Source organism: Echinops telfairi, unplaced genomic scaffold, assembly GCF_000313985.2.
Source record: "Echinops telfairi isolate 266 unplaced genomic scaffold, ASM31398v2 ScPeMD7_7400;HRSCAF=8409, whole genome shotgun sequence".
In the NCBI taxonomy this organism is placed as follows: Eukaryota; Metazoa; Chordata; class Mammalia; order Afrosoricida; family Tenrecidae; genus Echinops; species Echinops telfairi.
Genome location: NW_022111300.1, coordinates 17694321 through 17717456, shown reverse-complemented (window position 1 = coordinate 17717456; position 23136 = coordinate 17694321). Strand labels below are relative to the sequence as shown.

The following is a 23136-nucleotide window of genomic DNA, read 5'->3' as shown; positions in this document are numbered from 1 at the left end:
CGGGCACCATCAGCTTTCTTCACCACATTTGCTTATGCACACATCTGTCTTCAACGATCATGTCGGGAAGGTGAGTATCATGAAATGACTGTTTAGTTGAGCAAGGTGCTCTTGTATTAAGGGAATGCGTGCAAGGAGGCCAAATGTCCACCTGCTACCCTACTACTAAACCTATAGATATATGCACATAGGTCTTTTCCCCCCATAATCATAAATATATTTACATATGTACATGTCTGTATTTAGGCTTCTAAGTATGCCCTTTGCCTCCTACTCCCTTCCTCTATTTCCTTACGCTTTCCTCTTGTCCCACTACCATGTTCAGCCTTCATTCTGGTTTCAGTAATTCCTCTCAGTTACCTTGCCCTTGGTCACTCCCTACCAGTGACAGGGAATGTTTTAAATAGAAGCTGGGAACCCAGAGAGAAAACAGAGACTGCTGTCCCACTGCAGTGATTGCAACCAATGTCATGGAGAATTTTGTATATGAACTATTGGTCGGAAAACTAATTTTCTATGTAAACTCTCACCTAAAACCAAAGTCCTGCTGCCACCAAGTTGATTCTGACTCTTACTAATACTATATAGGGTCCCTAAGGCTGTAAAGATTTATAGGTGTAGTTAGCCTCATCTTTGTTCTGAGGTGCTGTGGGGTTGGAATTGTTGACCTTGATATTTGCAGTCCAACACTTATCTGACAGTGCCATCAAACAAAAATAAAATACATGAAAATTGGGACTACCAGCAGCAAGCATTTTGTAGAATTTTGGAAGTTGTTTATCCTTCATATACACAAGGCTGTCACTACATTCTCCTTCATTGCAAGATAAGTACCTGTACAATAATAGTAAGTAAGGATAGGATGGAAGTATGGTAAGATTGTAAGTGTTTAAGAGTATGAGAGAGATTAAAAACAAAAATGATGTCCACAGTTTGACATGATTTGTAATTTTACTATCTGAAATTCTACAAACCACGATTTAATGCTTAATTTACAAAATTTTTTCAATGGAACATTAAAATATGGGCATCAAGTCTAACTTAAGAATAATAAGATGAGAATAATCTTATTCAGCATCTATAGCAAAAAAGATGCTAAACTGTACGGCCTTCTATCACAGCGATTTTTAGGTTGAAGACAAGTCATGTAGTGTGAGGTCCTAAGAAGGGAAACTGGGCTTCCAAAATGGGATGTTTCTTTTGAGAAGCAATATCTCAACCTATCGTTTGTGAATTTTATCTTTTTGTATGATGACAAGTAGGGTGTGTCCAGAGGGGAAAGAAGAAAAGGTATGTTTCAGTTGACAGTATGCCAAATGCACAGTGATTCACAGCGTCCTAATCAAGTAGGCGTGACAACTCAGCACCCCACCCACCCTAGCAACTGTTCTTTGCCCAACTCAGCACACTGAGAACCACTTTCTAGACATGTCACCAAGCGTTTTCTCGCCTGACAAGGAAACTCTCTGAAAACGCTGACCAAAGAGGTTTAACTCATCACACGACTTTAATGTTCGCCTTGGAGACTGATTCAGCTATGACTATAGATCTTTAATTCATGAAATAAGTAAACTTTGGTTTACTTATGACTTTTTCTGATCACTAGTTTTCCCAGCATTTTATAAGGTCTGTATGTGTTTTTAATTAAAACTATAACAAGTAGTCCTACTTATATTTCTCTTTCACGTCTTTATCAATGGGGTTACATGTAACTTTGTCAAAATTGGCCTCTCTAAACCTTTCACCCACTGCTCATCTGTCAATTTTTCATACTGTGAAGGCTTGTGTTGCTGTAATGCTAGAAGCTATATCAGAGGCATTTCAAATGCCAGGAGAGTTGGCCATGACGGGCAAGTTTTTAAAAAGTTATAAATTAAGATGGATTGTACAGAAGAACTTGGAGGAATATCTCTAAAAAATTGATGAGCAAAAACCTTATGAACACCAACAAAACATTTTGTGGCATAAGACCAGAAGATGAGCCCCTTAAGTTGGAAAGCACTCAAAATATGACAGGGAAAGTACTTCTCCTTCAAGTAGTGTAGATCTTAGTGACGTGGGTGGAGTAAAGCTTTTAAGACCTTCATTTGCTAATGCGACATGACTCAAAGTGAGAAAAGCTGCAAATAGCCATTAATAATCATCATATGGAATGTAGGAAGTATGAATCAAAGGAAAATAGAAGTTGTCAAAAATGAAATGTAATGTTCGAAGATATCTTAGGTACTAGTAAGTCAAAGTGGATTGGTATTGGCCAGTTTGAATTGATTATCATCTGGTCTAGAATGCCAGGAACAACAAATTGAGGAGAGACGGTAACACGCTCATCATCTAAAAGAGCATTTCAAGATATATCAGTGATAGGTTACTAGCTGAATGTTATGATGTTGATGAAGAATCCTGAAAGTATCATGGACTGACCAAAGAACAAACCAGTCTGTACTATCTTTGACAAAGTATAGCCAGAATGCTCCTTCAAAGAAAGTATGGCAAATTTTCATCTCGTGTACTTGAGACATTATATAATGAGATACCGTTGTTGTTATTTGCTGTGGTTTTTATTGTTAGATGCCCTCAAGTCCGTACCAACCCACAATGACCCTAGGTGCAACAGAAAGATGTCACAGGACTTTGTGCTTGCTAAATTATATGGTCAGCTAAAAAAAGGAAGGCTGTCAATAATATAAATTGACACAGTGGCTACAACAGTGGAATCAAACATGACAAATGTGAGGTTGATGCGGGAGTGGACAATGTTTTGTTTTGTTTTGCATAATGTCGCTATGAATTGGAACCAATGCTGTGGCACCTACCAACAAGGAAGAAGAGTTAAGATAGATATTCTTCAAATGTATGCACCAATCATTAATGCCAAAGATGAAGAAGGAGATTTTTACCAGCTTCCAAAGTCTAAAGTTGATCAATGATTCAATCAACATTCATTTATAATACTGGTAATTAGAATGCAAAACTTGGAAACAAGATGAATCAGTAGTTGGAGAAATCTCACTCTGATAGACGGAATTAGAATTTTGTGACGCCCATGGCTTAAACATTGGAGGTGACATTTTCCAACAACATAAATGACAGACTTCTCTGGATAGAATACAACTACATCTATGAAGAACTGATGGAGAAGGGCTATATAATCAGTCAGAACAAAGCAAAGGCTGACCACCAGATCAGTGATTGTTCATATGCCAGTTCGAGTTGAAGCAAAGGGAAATGAAGACTAATCCACAACAGCCAAAATGTGACTTTGGACATATCTCATTCGAATGTAGAGACCATCTCAAGAAGAGAGTTGACGCATTGAACATTAGTGACCAGATAAATGGTAGGATGGCATCAAGGACATTGGACATGAAGGGGAAAAAAGGTCATTAAAAAATGGGGGGAAAGACATTTAAAAAAATTGGCTGAAGCAGAGACTACCAGAAAAATGTTTATTTGTGTCTTAGTGACTATGCATTGACTAGGCATTCAACTGTGTTGGTCATAAGAAACTACAGATTTCCTTGAGAGGAGTGGGTATTCCAGAACACTTCACGGTGCTATTTCAGATCCTACACGTGGACCAAGAAGCAATCGTTTGGGGCGGGGTGGGGTGGGGGGGGGGAGCTAACGCCAAGGGAATGTGGCATGGTTTACAATCAGAAAAAGTGTGTTTCAGGGTTATATCTTTCCACCATTTTTATTCAACCTGTGTGCTGAACAAGTAATCAGAGAATCTGGAGTATATGAAGAAAAATGTGGTAGCAGGATTGAAGGAAAGCTTATTAATGTCCTGGGATATGCAGATAACACAATTGTGCTTGCTGAAAGTGGGGACTTGTAGCACTTGCTGATGAAGATCAAGGGTTGCAGCCTGCAGTATGGACTACAATTCAAGGTAAAGAAAACCACAATTCCTACAACGGAACCACTATGCTAAACAGAGTAAAGATGACAGTTGTCTAGGATTTCATCTTTCTTGGATCCACACTTAAGGCTCAAGGAAGCAGCGGTCAAGAGAGCAAAGGACACATTGCATTGGGTGAAACTGCTGCACAAGACCTCTTTAAAGTGTTGAAGAGCAAGGACTCGGTGTGCCTGACTCCAGCTACTGTGTTTTCAATAGCCTCATGGGCGTGTGAATGATGGTGCAGGCAAAGAATGTTCAAAGTACCATGCCCTGTCAAAGGAATACATTGACATGTCTTGGCGGAGACACATACAGCCAGAGTGCTCCTTAGAAGCGAAGACGGTGAGACGTCCTCTCACATATTTCCAACATGTTGTCAGGAGAGGCCAGTCCCTGGAAAAAAATATCATCCTTTGTAAAGTAGAAAAGTCAGCAAACCAGAAGAAGAACCTCTAGGAGACGGGTTGTTACCGTGGCTGCCACAGTGGGCCCAAAGACAGTGGAGGTTGTTAGGATGGGGCAGGACCAGGGAGGGTTTTTATTTCCTCTCTTGTGCAAGTTCACAATGCCTCTTACCCTCTTAGAAAGCACCAGCAACAGCAGCAGCAACTAATACTCTGATCTTTAAGAACTGTATTTCTTTTTTGCAGAGTAGTACTCATGATGACATCTGTAGGAGATTTGAGCATCTGGGTATGAATTTATGATTTGCCAAAACAGTTGAGTGTCTGTATCACTAAGGAAATAAAAACACATCATTAGAGGCTCCAACCCAGCTGTATTGATTCAAAATCTGGTAAGCCTGGAACCAGGAAGTAGTCGAAGAACTCCCCAAAGATGTCTGAAATTCTGTTTGTCAACCAGTATTTAAGAAACACTGGATATCAAACAGGAACAGGATTGCTTTCAGCTCTTCTGTCTCATACATTAGATGATTTATAGAGAGGTGGCTAAAGGGACTCCGGTACTTAAGGACCACAACGATAACATTTAAGTTTGGAGTACCTGATCATTTTCAATTTCAAGTTGTTTCAAGTTCTAGAGCCCGATTCTCAGCTTCCTGGGCATTTTTCAGGGTCATGGATAGCCAGGGTGCACTCACCCGAACACTCTTCATGGCTGTGGGAGCCGCATTTCCCTAAAACCATGTGATTTTAGAGAATAATGCATTGCTTGTGGCCATTCTATGTGTTAATCATGTTTTCTGATAGTATGTTGTTGTTTTTTTTTAAATAATCATTTTATTAGGGGCTCATACAACTCATCACAATCTGTACATACGTCATCTGTGTCCAGCACTTTAGTACATATGTTGACTTCATCATTCTTACGACACCCACTTTCCACTTGAGCCCCTGGTTTCAGCTCATTTTTCTCTCTCCTCCCCGCTCCCCCCGAAACCCCGATAATTTATAATTTATTATTATTTTATCATATCTTACCCCATCCCCGTCTCCCCTATCCACTTCTCAGAATGTTGTTCTTTTAATGAAAAATATCCAATCTATAAATTAGTTGTCTTTTAAAAAATTCTCTAAGCAATTTGAAATGGTCAATGTTCTTGATAGCATCAGTCACTTCCATTTATTTATACCTATAATCTTAATTTTTTAATATTTGACCTAGTCATATTAAGCATTTTATACTTTCCAACAATCAGAATTCCCCAAATGGCCTTAAGTTGTGAACAATTCAATTATTGCACATTTTAGGAGCCAGATTTTACATGTAGTATTTATTACATTATGCAAGTTGATTGGTTTGGGGTTTTTTCCCCCCTTTGGTTCATAACCAGCTTAGTTGACACAATCATTTGTAGTTCCAGTTTCCATTGTCAGAAGTTTCAGTAATAATCAAAGGGTTGATATATTTTCAGAGGTTGTCCTTTACCGCGTTTCTTGCGTCAGGTGAAAGCATGTATAATATGTGTTGAGATGCTGACTGTAGTGCTGACTCTAGCGCTTGTCTGTATTTATGACTGCAGGAATGTGTCTGCAGTTGAGTCACTAAGTACATTTTGAGGGAGCCCGGCAGGCTTCATGATTATGAGTTGGGCTGCTAACCTCAAGGTCAGCAGTTCAAAAACACCAGCTTCTCCATGGGGAGAAAGAAGAGGTTTTATACTCAGCTAAAGAGTTACAGTCTTGTGGGAACCACAGGGACAATTCTACCCTGTCCTATAGGGGGGGCTATGCGTTGGAATTGACTCAATGGCAGTGAGAGGAAGCAGGACTTTGGGGGCTTCTTCGTCGGTGGAGGGAGCACGAGTGGAACTGTGGGTCAGATATTAGTCTGTTAATCAAAAAGGTCAGTGGCTTCAATGCACTTCCAGAGAAAGATAAGCCCCTTTGCTCCCAGGAAGATTTATAGTACTGGGAACCAAATATGAGGTTGTGCTGAGAAGGAATCCACTCAGTGAGAGTCAGTTCATTTTGGGTGGTTAACTATAAATGCAGAGCTTGAGCTAGGAATCCTAGAATATTCAAGATGAGTTCACCGCCTTCAATTGAATACATACAATACAATCAGGAAGTACCTTGGCCGGAACACTAAGTGAATTCCATTAGAAATTTAGAGGAGGATAAAGATAAGCTAGATCTGTTTTCTTACAAAATATGGGAATGACATAGGCCAAATACATAGTGATATATGCGAAACAGTCTAAAGGGGACAAGGCATTCTAGGTCTAAAGGAGACATGGCATTCTATGCCATTCAGAGACTGGTCTAACCACCCATCTGAAGTGTAACCCTTCAAATAATGGAATTAAATGATGGATGATGTTGTTACCTGCCTTTGATTCAGCCCCTAATTAATGGCAACTCCAAGTACAATGGAAAGGAAGCCGCCACCATGATTGATCATTGGGAGGCACAGAGTTGCATTGGCTTGAATTTGGAAGTCTACCACCAAAGCTTTCTTCCGAGTTAGTCTTAGTCTGGAAATTCAGCTGAACCTGGTCAACATCATAGAAGCATGCGAGCCACCACTGACAGGTGGTGGCAACACATGTGGTTCACAGGCAAGGAGTCAAACCTCAGTGTCCCACATGGAAGGTGAGAATGGTCCCAGAGAAAGTCCCCGGATCAAGTGATTCACTGGCCTGTATTTGAACTGACCAGTGACAAGGAACTCAGTACCTGTGAGGCCATTAGTTATAACCTAGACAGTCTAATTAGAAGGTTCCTCCATGTATTTAAGAGTAAGTTCATCTCATTTGGTAGTTGTGCCCTCTATCATCTACAGGTCGTATGTGGGTAAAGACATCCTGCCACCTTGTCAGGGGGAGTCAAGCTTTTCTTATTTTATATTACATTACACACACACACACACACACACACACACACACACACACACACATTTGTTAAAGACTTTGAAGTTTCCTGGAATTATATGAAAATCCCCGAGCCGCAGAGAACGCCACAGTTGAAGAAAATAAAAAATTCAAACTCCATGCGATTGAATTGATTCCAATGTGTCGTCACCCTGTGGGACAGAGGAGAGCTGCCCCATAGAGTTTCAGTGACTAGAAAGCTTTACAGAAACACTTTCTCCCAAACCTTTCTCCCATGCCTTTTTCCCATAAAGCAACTCATGGGTTTGAACCCCCAACCATACAGGTAGGAGGCAAAAGTTCAAACCACTACATCACCAAGGCTCCATCCACAAGCGAGGAGTATGCTTTAATGATCTTACATGTCTTTGAAACATCAGAATTCCTCTAATGGGTTCCTTTTGATAAAAAAAAAAAGGGGGAGAGGGGGGGGGAATGGAACCGAGATATGAACATCTTCAGAGCTTGCTAAGTTCCAGGACCTCCAGAAAGGTTTGACGTGTTTTATCACATTTAAACCTCACAACTACGCTGTGAAGTTGGTTTCAGTGTCTGTACTTTTCCTGAGAAACTTGAGATTTAGAACCGAAAAATCAAACTTCACACTTTATTTTCAATCCCTGTGGCTTTCAATGTTTCATTTAAAGAAGTCCTTTGAGGTATAAAACTAACCAGTTGCTTGTCAAATCCATTCTGACTCATGATGACCCAGGGAGTATCCGAGCAGAATTCTGCTTTGGAGGTTTTTCAGTGGCCAATTTTTTGGAAGTAGGTCACCAGACTTTTCTTCTGAGTCACCGCTGGATAGACTTGATCCTCTGACCATTTGGTTCGTTGTAAGTACGTTAACTATTTGTACCACTTGGGGACTCCTCTTTCAAGTGTCGTCCCATGCAATTAAACAAAGGTTGATCAGATACATTCTCACACAATCCAGGACCTTTTTCAGAGTGTCAAGGGGGCAATGTTAGTAATTATGCTCCATGAAAGGTAAACATTTAAGTTAGCTGGGTAAACAGAGACCTATGATCACTGTAATTTATTGTCACTACTGTCACCAAGTCATCCTAGTTAAGAGCACTGTAGCTTGGGGACCAGATCACAGTGATTGGATGCCTGTATAAGTGACAGGCATAATCTTAGTCACAGTATCAGTGTAAGATAGTACCTTCTTATAACAAGATCCACTCCAGAAGTTAAATTTTCTTGGTCTTAAAAGGGATCTATTTTTGCTCAAATCCACTTGAGCTCCTAACAAAATTCTAAACAGAAGAGGTCTTCCTGAACTCTCCCAGGACACTAAATGAAATAGAATTTAGTTCTACATGGTACCCACTCTTCCTGCCACTCATGAACAGGCTCTTTGTCAGCCTTCCATTCATCACGTTCTCGAGGGTTAAATAGGCTGGGGCTGTTCTCCATCTCTCAGTCCAGTCCTCTGGAATTGCTAACCCAACATACTTCTGGAAAAGGTCAAATTAGTATTTATGGAATCCCTTTGAGGTCCCTGATGAGAGATGGTTTGATAGTATACTATATTATTATAGTAAAACAAACTCCAAATTGTGTCCTACTTAGGGTGTTATAAACTATACCCTTTCAGCAAACACCCTATCAGAAGATGAACTTCAGAAATGCCACTTGTTAGTCATTTCTAATGATTTTCATGATTTGGTGTCAGCAAGTGTTTAACCCATACATGAAGTACTCACTGTGATCATTACTTAACAAGAAACTAAAACTTGTTCTACATGTATAGAATTACATTCTATGTTAGGAGAAGCATTATCAGTGCAGGTGGAAACGTGTTCAATATATATGCGTCCTAAGAGCCAACTACCAAAGAAAAGTACACTCTAAGCCTTTCAGTCTTATCACAAACAATTCCAGATTTGAAAATGCAAAACAAATGGAACCGTGTGTACTTTTACTTTATCTTAAAATTTGCAAGGCTTAATGGGAATATTGAAGAATTATCTGTTTATGTTAAACTAAAGTGACAGTGACTTTATGATATGAAACAAATTACACTGGCCAACACATATTTTAGTGCCTCAAATGTTAGACTTGTTTCTGGGTACATTTGATCTATTGATTTTTAAAAATGCACATTCCCCCCGTGAGCTCTAGGCTTTGAGATACAAAACATGCCATATACCACTCAAGGATGTTCGATGAGGTGCTTGCACAAATATTTATGTATATAAATTATGAAGGATCTCAAAAGAACTTGGTACTTGTCATTGGAAGAGGCTTTTGCCAAAGGCGCAGGACTGGTTTACTCCCCCAGCTCCCTCCCACCCTCCCTGCTTATTCTAAGCTGATTTTCAAAAGTTGGCTAGCCAGTTTATTTCAGTAAGGAAACCTACAGTTTTCCTTCCTCTCTTCCTCCTGCTTTCTCTGCCAGCATACTCCCAGAAAGAGTGTTCATTCAGGCTGGCCCTGGAAATATCCACAGAATATCTACTGAATGACTCAAACTTTATGATTAGCAAAATCATGTTTAATGGGTCTCATTATTGTCTTGTAGCTGTAAAGCATGCTTTTGGAAATGCCAACCAATGAGAATTTTCATCTCATAAGTTCCTGGATCTTCTGTATTTAAACTCTGCTAAAATGATATTTCATGGTGGTAGTCGAGTGAATCCTTATGAGGTGCTACTTGATCCTGGATTATTTTGGTCCATCAAAAATCTCTTCTCTTAGGGTCACGAGGAAAAGATGAGCCAGTCAGGGTGCAATATAGCATGGATGAAATATACAACTTTCCTCTAATTCTTTAATGCTTCCTCCCCACTACTAACATGATCCCAACTCAACCTTTCAAATCTGGCTGGACCAGAGGATGTGCATTAGTACAGATAAGAGCTAGAAACACAGGGAATCCAGGACAGATAACCCCCTCAGGACCAATAATGAGAGTAGCCATACCAGGGGGGAAGGGGAAGGTGGGAGGAGAAAGGGAACTGATCACAATAATCTACCTATAACCCCCTCCCAAGGGGACATACAACAGAAAAGTGGGTGAAGGGAGACCTCGGTCAGTGTAAGACATGAAAAAAATTATAAATTATCAAGGGTTCATGAAGGAGGGAGGTTGGTGGAGGGGAAAAGTGAGCTGATACCAAGGACTCAAGTAGAAAGAAAATGTTTTGAAAATGATAATGGCAACATATATACAATGTGCTTGACACAATGGATGGATGGATTGTGATAAGAGCTGTACGAGCCCCAATAAAATGATTAACAAACTCTTCTCTTTTCATAGAAACTCCAGTTTACTCCTTGACAAAATAGAGATAATTAAAAACATTTATAAAATGCTAGCAGAATCTATGGAGAATATAGGAACGGATGTTTCCATTTGTGAAGTTGTGCATATAGATTCATTAGGTTTCGGTCAGTCAGATTTTTTTTTTAAGTATATTACTGTTTGGCTCTTATTGGCAGGAAAAGAGATTTTGGGCTAATTAAATAATGTGTTTACCATGCCAACTACAAAAGCAACCCATAAGGGAAACCTGATAGTTATTTCTGATAGTGTCCCATTACCCAGGCCTGTCGTCTCAGTGGAAAGAGAATCACATACAGAAAAGCTGTATAACAAGTCCTCCCTCCCCACAACTTTATTCTACCTGCTAAATGTGCTCTTTCCTTCATCAGCCCCAACCCTTACTCTAGGGCAGATTCGTCAGCTCTGCAGTCAGCCTCTGGGATTCCAACTTAAATAAGCACCTGGGAGTTGCCCGTGCTGATGATCCAGGCCCTCACTTTGCAGCAAAACTCACCCCAGTCATCAGGGGAGAGACCCACAGGAGTAGTTAGGGCAGGCATAGCAAAGGCAACTAGAGGATGTTCGGGGATTCCGGGACAGCAGAGTAGAAACGAGTGATGAGAACGAAAAGAATAAACTTTCTGTAAGGTTATTTCATTTTGCTTTCCTAACATTGCTTCCCCAAATCAAGTCAATTGTCTTTGTGATTAAGCCCAACTTCTCATCTTCCTAGAATGAGAACTGACTTGAGCCAACAGGAAGACCCTCTTTCCCAAGGGGTATTATCACTTTAGGAGGGTTCTCTTTAAATAGCTTCCCATCCACGGTTTCTCCCCTTGTTCAAGAGGAAGTTTAGCCTTTTGGTTAAATCAGCTGGATACAAACCCTGCCTCTGTTATCGACTGGCTCTGTGTCCTTAGATAAGTCACGTTATATCGCAGGTGTATCGTTAAAGGAGGGATAATAACAGCACAGAATTGTTATGAGGATGAATTAACAGGGGTAAACCACTTAAATCAATAAAGTAATATAAATATTGCTTGTTATTTGTTGTGGTTAGTCCTGGCTACAAAATACCTAAGTAGGAAGATTTAAGGTAACTTTCAAGCAAGGTTTTGAGTCTCGGAAGTAGAGAAATAAGGACTATTCTTTGAAGTAATCATCAGGAAATTCTGGCTTCTCTACATTACACACATGCATACCAACAGTGAAAATAATATATGAATGAAGTTGAGTGCCACATTTAAATTTATAAAATAGCAATAATACAGATTTCAGAAGACACTCAGAATGTATTTGACATAATTTGACAGCTGTTCCTTATAAAATGATCATTATTGTTTTTTTAAATCTAGTACTGTCTTCACAGCCCCCACTTGTCTGCCTAATGAGCACCTCCCCAACCCCCCACTCCCCCCACACACACACACACACACACACACACACACACACACACAACACACACATGCCTCTACTCTATTATCACCACCATTTTCCCTCTCTTCACCACCACTTCCCCTCTCTTCACCACCACCTGCCTGGGGCTGGTTAACCCTTGCAGTGAGGTTTCATTTTAGCATCTGACACCAGAGTTTTATCTTCAAAAGGAAATGCCATCGTTGAAGAAAATGAGGTGATTGGAGAGTTAGTGACTTAAACCTGGACTTGGGAGAGATAAGGAAACTTAGCTAGGGATAGCTCACTCTACCTTAGAAACAAATCGGACTTGAAAAGAAAAGAAAGAGAAAAGAGAGGCAATTGAAGCAGGGCCACATTTTCAGGCAAAGGATGCTGTAAGTCCCACGGACTGCCACAAGAGAACAACACCGTCTTAGAAGAAGCGCAGTGAGAATGCTCCTTAGAAGAAAGGCTATCCAGACTTCTGCTCACGTGCTTTGGCCATGTCATTAGGAGGAGTGCGTTCCTGGAGGACAGGAGCCTTGGTGGCATCCTGGTGACATGTGGGCTGGCTGCTCACCTTCAGAGCTGCAATTGGAAACCGCCAGCTTCCCCTCTGGAGAAAGATGGGGCTTCTACAAGTGGACGGTGACAGGCTCAGAAACTCACGGGGATCACTCCCCTGTCCTATAAGGTCACTGTGAATCGGTTTGAGTTTCTGGAGAGAAACATTTGTGCATCAAAAGGTGAAAGGTCAAGGAAAAGAGGAAGATGGTCAAGGAGATGGACTGACACAGTGACCCTCACAATGAGCTCCAATGAAACAACCACTGTGGGGACAGCGCAAGCCCAGGCGATGGTCATTCTTTGGTACCCAAGGTCGCTGTGCTTGGGCATCCATTCCAGGGCACCTAACAAGAACCACATCCTGACATCCGAAGGATGAGGGAGCTGCTAAGCAATCTTGGCTCTTCTAATATAAAGTGCTTTGGTGTTTTTGTTTGCTCGTTCCTGCAATTTACTCACTCTATCTCTAAATCTGTACCAAGGGAGGTCTGATAGGCCCTTAGGTTTCTGGATGGGAGGATGTGCGGAGTGTGGTAAATAGAGGGTGGCACTCTAAAGGGCAATGAGCCAGACCACACATAAAGAGCAAGAGGAAGCGTGGTTAAGGACCTGCAGGGGGTGCACTGTAGGAAGATAATGAGAGACTGGCAAGACAGAGCGGTAGCTAAAGGCAGGTGCAGGACGCATCGCCTTTGCACCCTCTTCTCTTCAACTTCGTCCATAGCATACATGGAGCATGCACTACACGTCATGTTGAGGCTTACCTATGGAACATAGCATGCCTGTCCAAACATCCGACACCCATCTTTTAGATAACCTCACCATCATCTCCGCTCCAAATGCACAGCAAGTTTGTTCATCTTTTACTTCACACATTAGGGTCATACACAAAAATAACTGCACTCTCCTTGGTTTCACAGATGGAAACTGGTCCATCAGGTGCTCAAAGTCATGCCTGCCCAACTTCATCTTTTTACGCTCTGAACAGAAGGACAACGCATTCTGCCTTGACCCCTGGACGCAGACACATCAGAAAGAATTAGTTTTAATATGCGGAGGGTTCTTTCATAGCTCACAGGCCTCTTATGCAGTCCAGTAATCTTTGCAGTCTGCATATGTTACCAATTTAGCCTCACCAGAACCTATCCAGTTTGAAAGGGACAAGAAACTAAGCCAGGAACAGGCTCATTCACTTGTTGAAGCGGATAGAGCTAGCCCCTGTCCGCACCAGAGTGCAGTATAACATTCTTCACCACGGTGCTAGATGTCTTGGTTGACCTTGGAGATGGAGGATCATAGCTGCTATGCATAAGGGCCACAAAGTCCAAAGTTCAGTGGGATGGCCTGAGAGGAAGAAGCTGAAATGATGAGTGTACCAAAGGAGGGCCCCAGCTGGATGCGTGGGCCTGGCAGTGACAGTGAGGGCCAGAGCAAATGTCTGCAATAATAGATGGAACTTTTGCTCCTACTTAAGATTTGACCTGGTAGCACACTGTGTTTGATGTGAAGCTCCTTTTAAAGCATGTAGAAGTGGAAAATACTGAACTATGCAACATGAGTGTTCCAATTAAAATCAGAAATGGAAGAACAATACAATTATTGGGAGTCAGTGGGTGGCACAAGCAGTTAATGCCCTTAGCTGCTAGGGCTGGAGGTTCAAGTCTACTCCAACATGCTTTGGAAGACGACAGAGTGATCTACTTCCAAGATATCAGCTGTTGAAGACACTCCGGAGCACAATTCTACTCTGACACCCGTGGGGTTGCCGGGAGCCAGAACAGAACTGATGGCAACTTGCTATTCTGGCAAATAGAATAAAACTGAAGACAGATGACAAAACATGAGACACCTGGGGAGAAGTAGAGAATTGCTGGTGTCTGCAAATAACAAGTGAGTCCATACATTATTGGGCATGGAATTGATAAAAAAATTAGAAGGTTGTTTATTGGTGTTTAATAGAAACCTTTGTGAGATAGTGCTTTATAATTTACTTAATATAAATATTTGTTGACAACTGGCTACAGTTCTCATTATAGAATATGGGTTTTGTCATTTTTAAATAAGCCCTTTTGCCTTCTTGACATGATTTTAAGTTGAACCCTTGAGGCATTGTTAACTATAAATACCATTTTTTATAAGTCCAAATACTGATGCCCATAGTAGGTGACACAAGAACACAAGCATGTATTTATGTCTCAGCGGACATTTGTCTCAAGTGAGTGTGCTAGGCGTTAATGCAAAATGGTTATTTTAAAGTTTTGTGAAATGAAATGAGAGAAAAGGAAATTCGTATGTAAAATAAACCTATTTTGAAGCATTAACATTCCTAGGGTCGCTAAGAATCAGAATGGGCTCAATGGCAGTCGTAAAAGTTAAATATATATATTTACACTTATGCACAAGACATCGTATCCAAGAAGTCCCTTGTGTGAAATCGAAAAAGACACCCTTCCTTCCGGCAGACACAGCTTCATGCTGGGGCACCTGGCCTGATCCAAGAGGCCTGTGAGTGCTCTTCAGGTGCCTTTACTCAGTGACAAACTGAAATAATGTGTACAGTAGATTTGTGAAAAGAAGTCTTGTAAACAACACCAAGATATAAAGTGGTTTGATGGGACCCTAGGCAAATATATGCAGCATCCAAAGGAAGATAATGGAACCAATTTACTAAGCAATATAAAATACTAAACGATGTGTGGCTGGGACGAGGAACTATCATAAAGATACCAATTCGTGCATATATTTGCAGACTTTAGAAATCTCGACCCCAAATACTGGGTTCTGCCGCAGAGATCACGGAGAGAGACCCAAAGGGTATCTTTTAGATCAGAAAACCCATTGCCCTCCCAACTCTTTGATGTCGATTCTCAAATGGAGAAGTCGTACCACAAGGGCAGGAGGCAGGAAGTTGAAAGTTTGAGATTTATTGCAAATAGATTAAGGTAACTAAAGATACATCGTGAGATGCAACTAATGTGAAGATAATTCTAAATAGTGTTTATTTTTGCCCCACTTTTCATTCCATACTTTCCAAATTTTCTAATATCGCCTCTTGGAATCCTCTGACCAACCAGCCTAGCCCTATTCATCACTGCTCAGGAGTTCATGAACATTGATAACTTCCTCCAGATGCATGAATGCACTGCTCTTGACCTCCCCCACGGGGAAGATTTTCCTTTACCACCCTATGTCCAGGTCCACCCTTGAGGGGGCTATAATGTGGCAGCAGCCTACGAACCATTTGCTCCTATACATTGTGCTAATGGATTTGTAACCCAGGACCAGGCTTTGCTTTATTTTGTTTTTCCAAAATCATAATAGGATCACACCTCCAAGAAGCCATACATGTGAGTTGAGGAAGACATGAAAGCAAAAGTCGAGGCCGTGTGAATTTGATCATATAGTTTATTTTGCCCTCTGATGCCTCTTGTATCATGTCTCAAATAGCAACTTCTACCATCCAAGAAACTGTTCCTCTTCTTGTCCTGTGCTGTCGACCCTGGGGAATGCAGAACGAAACACTCACTGCCTGGTCTTCTGCCACACTCACAGTTGTTGTTGTGTTTACGCACTATGTCAATCTACTGGTCCAAAGTCGTCCTCTTTTTTCACTGCCCTTCTATTTTACAAAGCATGATGTCCTTTTCCGGGGACTGGTCCCTCCTTATAACATGTCCAAAGTAGGTGAAAGAGTCTCATCATCCTGGCTTCTAAGGAGCGTTCTGGCCGTCCTGTGTGTGCTTTTGGTAGTGCAATGGCACCCTCAGTATTCTCCACTAGCACCGTCATTCAAATGCATCACCTTTCCCGTGCGCTTCCTGCTGGAATGCCTCCCTTTCACACGCATGTAAGGTGACTGAAATCACCATCGCTTGGTCAGGTGCACTCCAAGTGGACCCTAGTTCAATGTCAATCTCTATAATCCAAGGACCTGTTCACACTCTTACTCAGTCTTACGCGTTGGTGGATTTTATGGTACTGTGATCAAGTTGCATGGCAGAGTTCATCTTAAGACTCTCAACCTACCCTTTACCCAACAGGTTCTGTGGATAGAAAGTCCCATCTGGAAACTAGATGAGGAGCCATGGATTTTCCATTCTGATGGCTGGCAGCAGCTTGCTACTCAACTTCTCTCTCTTTTTTTAAATCATTTTATTGGAGGCTCGTTCAACTCTTATCACAATCCATCCATCCATTTTGTCAAACACATTTGTACATTTGTTGCCATCTTCATTCTCAAAACATTTGCTTTCTGCTCAAGCCCTTGGTATCAACTCCTCATTTTCCCCCTCCCTTCCTGCTCCCCCCTCCCTCATGATCCGTTGATAATTTATAAATTATTATTATTTTGTCATATCTTACACTGTCCGACATCTCCCTTCACCCACTTTTCTGTTGTCTGTCCCCCAGGGAGGAGGTTATATGTAGATCCTTATAATCAGTTCCCCCTTTCCACCCCTCCCTCCTCTATATACCATCTCTCGATAAAAGTGTACTGTGATAGCTGGTCATCTATCTCTGCCCTTAAAAATCTACTGATCATCAACACAGATACCTGTGGATCCAGCCACCTTGGTCATCACTTCAACTTAGCTATCCATTAAATAATAATCATGTCAACTTTGTAAAAAGCTTCTGCCATTCTTTAATATTTCCCACTGAGAGTGAAGAGATAATGTGGCCTCTTCACCTGGTGGCAGTCTCTTCTACTAGCTCCAGCCTATAGAGAAAAGCCACCATCAGTCCCCACAAAGTGACCTGTGGCCCCACTCAAGACATTCCTCATTTGTTTAGTTGGAGTAGTGTCTCTTAGCCCTCTGAGGTTTGGGAAATACAATCTCACATGATGAATTCATTAAAAAATTTCCACTTCTCCAAACTTTCTGACCACTTCCAATCTCTCTACTTCCTTGACTGTAGGCAAGTTCCAAGTTTGATTTGCAAGAAGACATTTCAGCAGTATTGCCTCTGAGTGTTCTTGCCAACATATTAAATCCTTAGTCATAGAAGGGCGTTTTTATATTTTTAAAAATTATACCTATGTAGGTTTTTTTTTTAATCCTCTGTTGTCCAGCACCACATATAATTCCTTATGTAGTATGATTAGACACCAATTGTAATTCCTTTCATATATTAACTTTTCCTTCTGGGTATAAATTGAGAGCTTAACTTGATTCTATACTTGAAGGCCATGAAAAGAGATGGGGTTAGAGCTTAAAAGAGAAACTGGTCTCTTCCATCAAGAACATCCCATCCCAAAGGTTTATCTTCTTGAACTACTTTCTATTCTGAGCCCAAGTTTCCTTAAAATCAAAGCCTGAGACCGGTAATTTACTTGAGAAGGGACCCAAGGAGACAGTAGTGAAGGGCGGGGAAAGAATCGTGGAAAAAGGAAAGGCTGAGACACAGCTACATTATTGGATTCATTACCACTTAAGGTGACTGATACACATGGGCTTCTGAGGAATTTTATGAACTATCTCCCAGAGCTCTCTGGTCATGCAATGAAAGGGAGAATTATTTTCCATCAGCTTACATCCTCTATTGTGCAAGATTATGTTTTCCTAACAGGCAGGCATGGACAACAAGTGTCACTCCAGCATAATGACCCTTGCTACTCAGAACTGCTTACGGGGTAGCACAGGAAACCCAACTATTCTATTATCTGACTATAAACAATTCTCTGTCCATTCAGTCTGCTAACGGCCTTGCATGTAGTGAGGCTGCTGCAAAAAGGTCATAGAAAAATAATGGAAAGATACTGGAATTTTCCCACAAATTCTTGAAGTCCCTTCATATTTCACCTACTTTCCAACTCTTATTTTTTTTCAATTCCTATATTTCATCCTATTCGGAATGTCCTGCTGCTTTCAAATTCATTCATATTCGATCCCCACCACTTAGTAGCTCTTTGACTAGGTCTGTTTGCTTGTCTATAAGACGGAATAATAAGGGTACCAACTTCATGAGGTTGTTATGAGCACCACTTGAGCTCATGCGGGAAAAGCATTTAACCCCGTCTATACACATAAATGCAAATATCTACAATATTATACGAGGTGATATAAATATATAGAGCTGTAGATACTTCCTTACAACCTGACAATTCATTCTAAGGACAAACGCAAACAAAAATAGAATGCCTGGTTTAAGAAACCCTGCACATAGAATGAACAATAAGAGATCTTAGATCATTTCAAAGCAATGTCAATCTGTCTAATGTAGAAAGCTAAAAAATATTATATCCCTCCTGTTTCAGCTAATAAATTATTATAGGTAAATATATCTGCTCTAAATTGCAGTTGATTATTCTATTAATCTTGTATTTTTTTGTCTAAATAGCAATTTTATTGATAATCTATATGGCAAGTAAAACAAGATATTTTTAAATATAAGATTTCCTCAAACAATATTAATCTTAATCTCAATTATTTATATTTACTCAGTTTTAATTATTCAAATCAAAGGAGCATATTTGATCAATTTTGATAATGAAATATTTTTAAAGGAATTCTCAAATAACTAATACGTTTGTGTACAAGTCTAATGGTTAGATAAATAAATGAGATGTCCTTAGAAATTTTTAATTGCTAAGAACACATCCAGTTTATTTAGATTCATCCCTCTGTAGTCAGACACAAGCCTAGCAATGCCCCAAATTTTCTGTTTTAAAAAAAAATTCTGGCAATCCCAACGTATTGGATGACAGGTATGTTCTCACTATGGTTTAATTGGATCTTGTTTTAGAATAATGCTCAAAGTTTTGTTACATTGTTTTTTCACTAGACCAGTGGTTTCCAGTCTTAATAACATAGAACCGCTTGGAAGTCTTTTTTGAAAAATACATGTGTGTAAGCTTCAATCATAGAGATGATGATTTTATTGGTTTGGGATGGGCCCTAACATCTCCAATGATTGAAGTGTCCAATTAAGACTGAGAACTACTGATTTAGGAAGTATATCTCAGGCTGGGCTACTCTTCAAACCTCTTGGGCACCAGTTAAATGGAGGTCACTCTCAAAATAGGATTCAGGAAGTCTGAGGAGCTCCCAGGGAGCTGTGCCCTTCACAAGCACAGCCAGTGATTTGACAATTGGCCAAGTTTAGGAAACGCTGATCCGAGACATCCAATAAAAATACACAACAAGCTAGACCAGTCTGTTTTGTGCTTAATGATGAAATCTTTTTAACACATTGTTACGTTATCATTTTTTACTTTTAAGTCTGTGTATACGTGTGTGTTTGGTTTAGTTATCTATTTATACCTTTCGGAACATTCAAGAACCAATTAAATGCATTTATAGCACACGCACATATGTACTCAGATATATGTTGTGTACATTTATGTATATGTAGACCCTATGCAAGCAGCCAACCCAAAAGTGCATCTATCTAACCACTCCAAACAATATGTGTAGACATCTTTCCTAAGGATGTTTTTCTTTGTAAGCATGTCTTTCTTCATGACCAACTGCTTTTCTCACCAATTCTGAATCACTATGTTCCAGTCAAATGAATCTGGCATTTTTAATTGGCATCCCAGGAGCCTTGTGGCAATGGGTTTCGTGTGCCGTGTAATCAAGCAGAGTGACTTCTGGTCTTTCCTGCCAGTACACCCCATCTTCACCCTCCTGTGGGAGATAACACCACTAATTGGGTGTGGGAAAGGAGTTGCATTCTGATGACCAGCCTTTTCAAGTGGACCCACCCAGGGAGACTTCCTACAAAGCTACCATCTTGTTGGATAGGCATCATTCAGCCAGGCATCAAATAGCAACTACTAAGTAGGGGTGGGGTATATTTTCATCATTTAAATATTCTAAGCAACATTCTCATTCACGGTTTCTGTTATGCGCATTTGCACTTCTCAAGGCCACATGAATTCTAGAAACACACATCTCACCCAGAAAGACTTCTCTGGAACCTGGGCTCAAAAGGTAAACTATCTGGCTTCTGTTCCCCACGTGGAAGACTTTCCACAGGCAACAAGCAAATAAAACACACAAAAATGAAGGAAAAAAACACAGTTTCTGACAATAATTGGGGTTCTCACTCTTTATTCTCTTTCATTCAGTTTTTCACCTTTTTCTCCATTGACATTTCCCTTTAGATTTCCAAAGTAGATTTTTTTCATTTACTTAAACTCAATGTTTCTTTAGTTTTAATGCTTCTACGAGTAAATAGATTGTTATTGTTATTTGCAAATGGAGCTAGCATAAAATGATTCAGGTACATTAAAAAAAAACAAAACCGAAGATCAACAACAGAATATTCATGGTGATGCTGACAAAAGTTTCACAACTGACTCTTGTGGGGCGGGGATTTTAAGAGCTAATTTTCTTTTCTTTTAAAAAAAATATTTTATTAAAAGCTCTTACAGATAACATAACATTCCACCGTTCAGTCACAGAAAGCAGGATTATACAATTGGTACTACAATCAGTTGCAAAACATTTCCTTTCTTCTTAAACTCCTTGATATCAGCTCCACTTTGTCCACTCCCTCCCCCACCATACCCCCAAGAACCTTGATTCTTTTTTTTCTATAATAGTTGTTTGTGTGTGTGCGTGCGCGCCATATCTTACACAATCCTATCTATCTATTCACATACAATTCTGATGTTTGATTCCATCTAGTGGGGTTATACAGTCATTGATGCTATCACTTCCCCATTCTCCCCACCCCTCACCCCCGTTCTGTACCCTCAGGGAACCATTACTCCTGTTACTGTTTCTGAAGGGTTATCTATCTTGACTTTCACGTGCTGAGTGATCTTAAATATACAGTTGAACATATGCAAATCTAACATGCTTAATGAGGTTAAACAAATGAAAGTTACAATAGTAAGGGGAGGATATATTAGAGAACCACAGGAGAATTATATGGTTCATTAGTGCCATACTACACCCTGGATTTATCATCTCATCCGTGCGGCCTTTCTGTGAGGGACTGTCCAATTATCTTACAAGTGGGTTTGGGGTCTCCAGTACATTCACGTCACATCGATTTGGTTGCTTGATTTTGAACTTCTGACTCATCTTCCCATCTACACCTCATGATAGCACAGGTTGGTGTGCTTCTTCCATGTGGGGTGTGTTGCTTCCCTGCTAGATGGCCGGCAGGTTGGTAATTCTCATGGCGTGAAAAATACTCAGACCGGAATGGATCTTTAACTCCAGCACGATGCCTCTGAGTGACTATTTGAGAAGCGCTGCACACAGTTCGTTCTAGCCAATCAGGTCCAGTGGCCTCAGTCCGCTGTGGTAGGAATTCACATGAGTTGTCTCCTGTAACGCGCATCACCACCCAGTGAAGGAGAAGAAGACACATGAAATATACAATCCTGAGAGTTAGGTTTGAGTTTGGCATGGCTACTTATTAGCCGAATGAATTCCGGCTAGTGCCTTATGTGGTTTCAGATGTATGGCAGTGACTCAGGAAAGCAATACTGTACTTCTCTTCGTAGACCTGAAAATAAGCAAGCAATGACCTTCTTAATAATGGATTTAAAATGTTCTCCTCCTTTATACCTCTGATTGGCTATTCTCTCCTCAGCATGTTTCAAAACAAGGGAACAGTGATGTCCTATTCGTAGCATGTGCCCTTCATGCGAGGTGATGACAGCGGCACTTCACTTCAGAGAACAACATTGACCAAATGTCAATAGACGTGCACCTGCCAGACATCTGACTCCACCACTCCAACGCACGGCCACCGTGTCGGTTCGTACTCACTGCAACCTGCTCTGTTTCAAAATTGTCAAGACCGTCAAAATCAAGGAGTCTAAGAATCAAGTCCAGGCCAGGGGAGGCTAAGGAGGCACAGCGAATGAACCTTAAAAGTTGGACCCTGGATGGGAATCCGAGAATAGAAAAGCGAAGTAAGGTAATAGCAATAATAATGCAGAAATGTCAATAACATGATGCGATTGTTGAGCTGATTTTGATTCATGACAAAACCATCTATGCCGAGAACTGTTCTGTAGGATTTTCAAAGCTATGAAAGCCAATCCCTGGGGTGGTTTTGAACCACCATCTTTGGGCAGATCGCTGAGTGCTTCAGTGTTTGCATCCTCAGGGACTCCACAAACAGAGTATAGACGTTAGTTAAGGCTATGTCAGTTTGTCTCGTTGATTGGATCACAATAGTGTATGCTACTAATAATAGGGAAAACTGGATGTGAGGTTTATGTGGCCACTATAATCTGCGCAAGTTTTAAAATCTAAACAGAGTTTGCTAAAAACAAAAACCACCAAAAACACACACAAGCTCCCTGACAATGTGTTAAGTATTCAAAAATAATTCTTATGTCATCACTGAATTCTCTCTTTTGTTGGATAACCTTTTTTATTTATTTTTTGACCCATCATTTGGATGATATAGCCTTAAGTTGGGCCTCCAGCCTGGGAGTTCCCCATCCTTTCCCGAAGAACCATTGCTCCTCCATGCTTGACTGCCTTCGATGACCTGCTGCTCTGAAGAGATGGAGCCTTCCTCCAGTCCCTCTCCCGGTTCCCTTGTGCTCCTCATTCTCAGGACGGCAGAACGTGACAAACCTACAGCCTGTGATGAACCAGATCTAATGACATTACCGTCGTTATGCCCTGGACTGAAGTTGATGTTCTCTTGTGCCTGATCTCATGGCTCTTTGTATGCAGG

General features: G+C 40.7%; 1 protein-coding gene across 1 annotated transcript in view; it reads left to right on the top strand.

The window, feature by feature from the left end:
- Positions 1–22305: 22305 nt before the first annotated feature.
- Positions 22306–23136, top strand: part of DSC1 (desmocollin 1) — a 42720-nt gene continuing 41889 nt past the window's right edge. The window contains exon 1 of the mRNA XM_045296181.1: positions 22306–22362. Within this exon, the coding sequence (XP_045152116.1) occupies positions 22306–22362 (57 nt within the window). The remainder of the gene's footprint in view (positions 22363–23136) is intronic.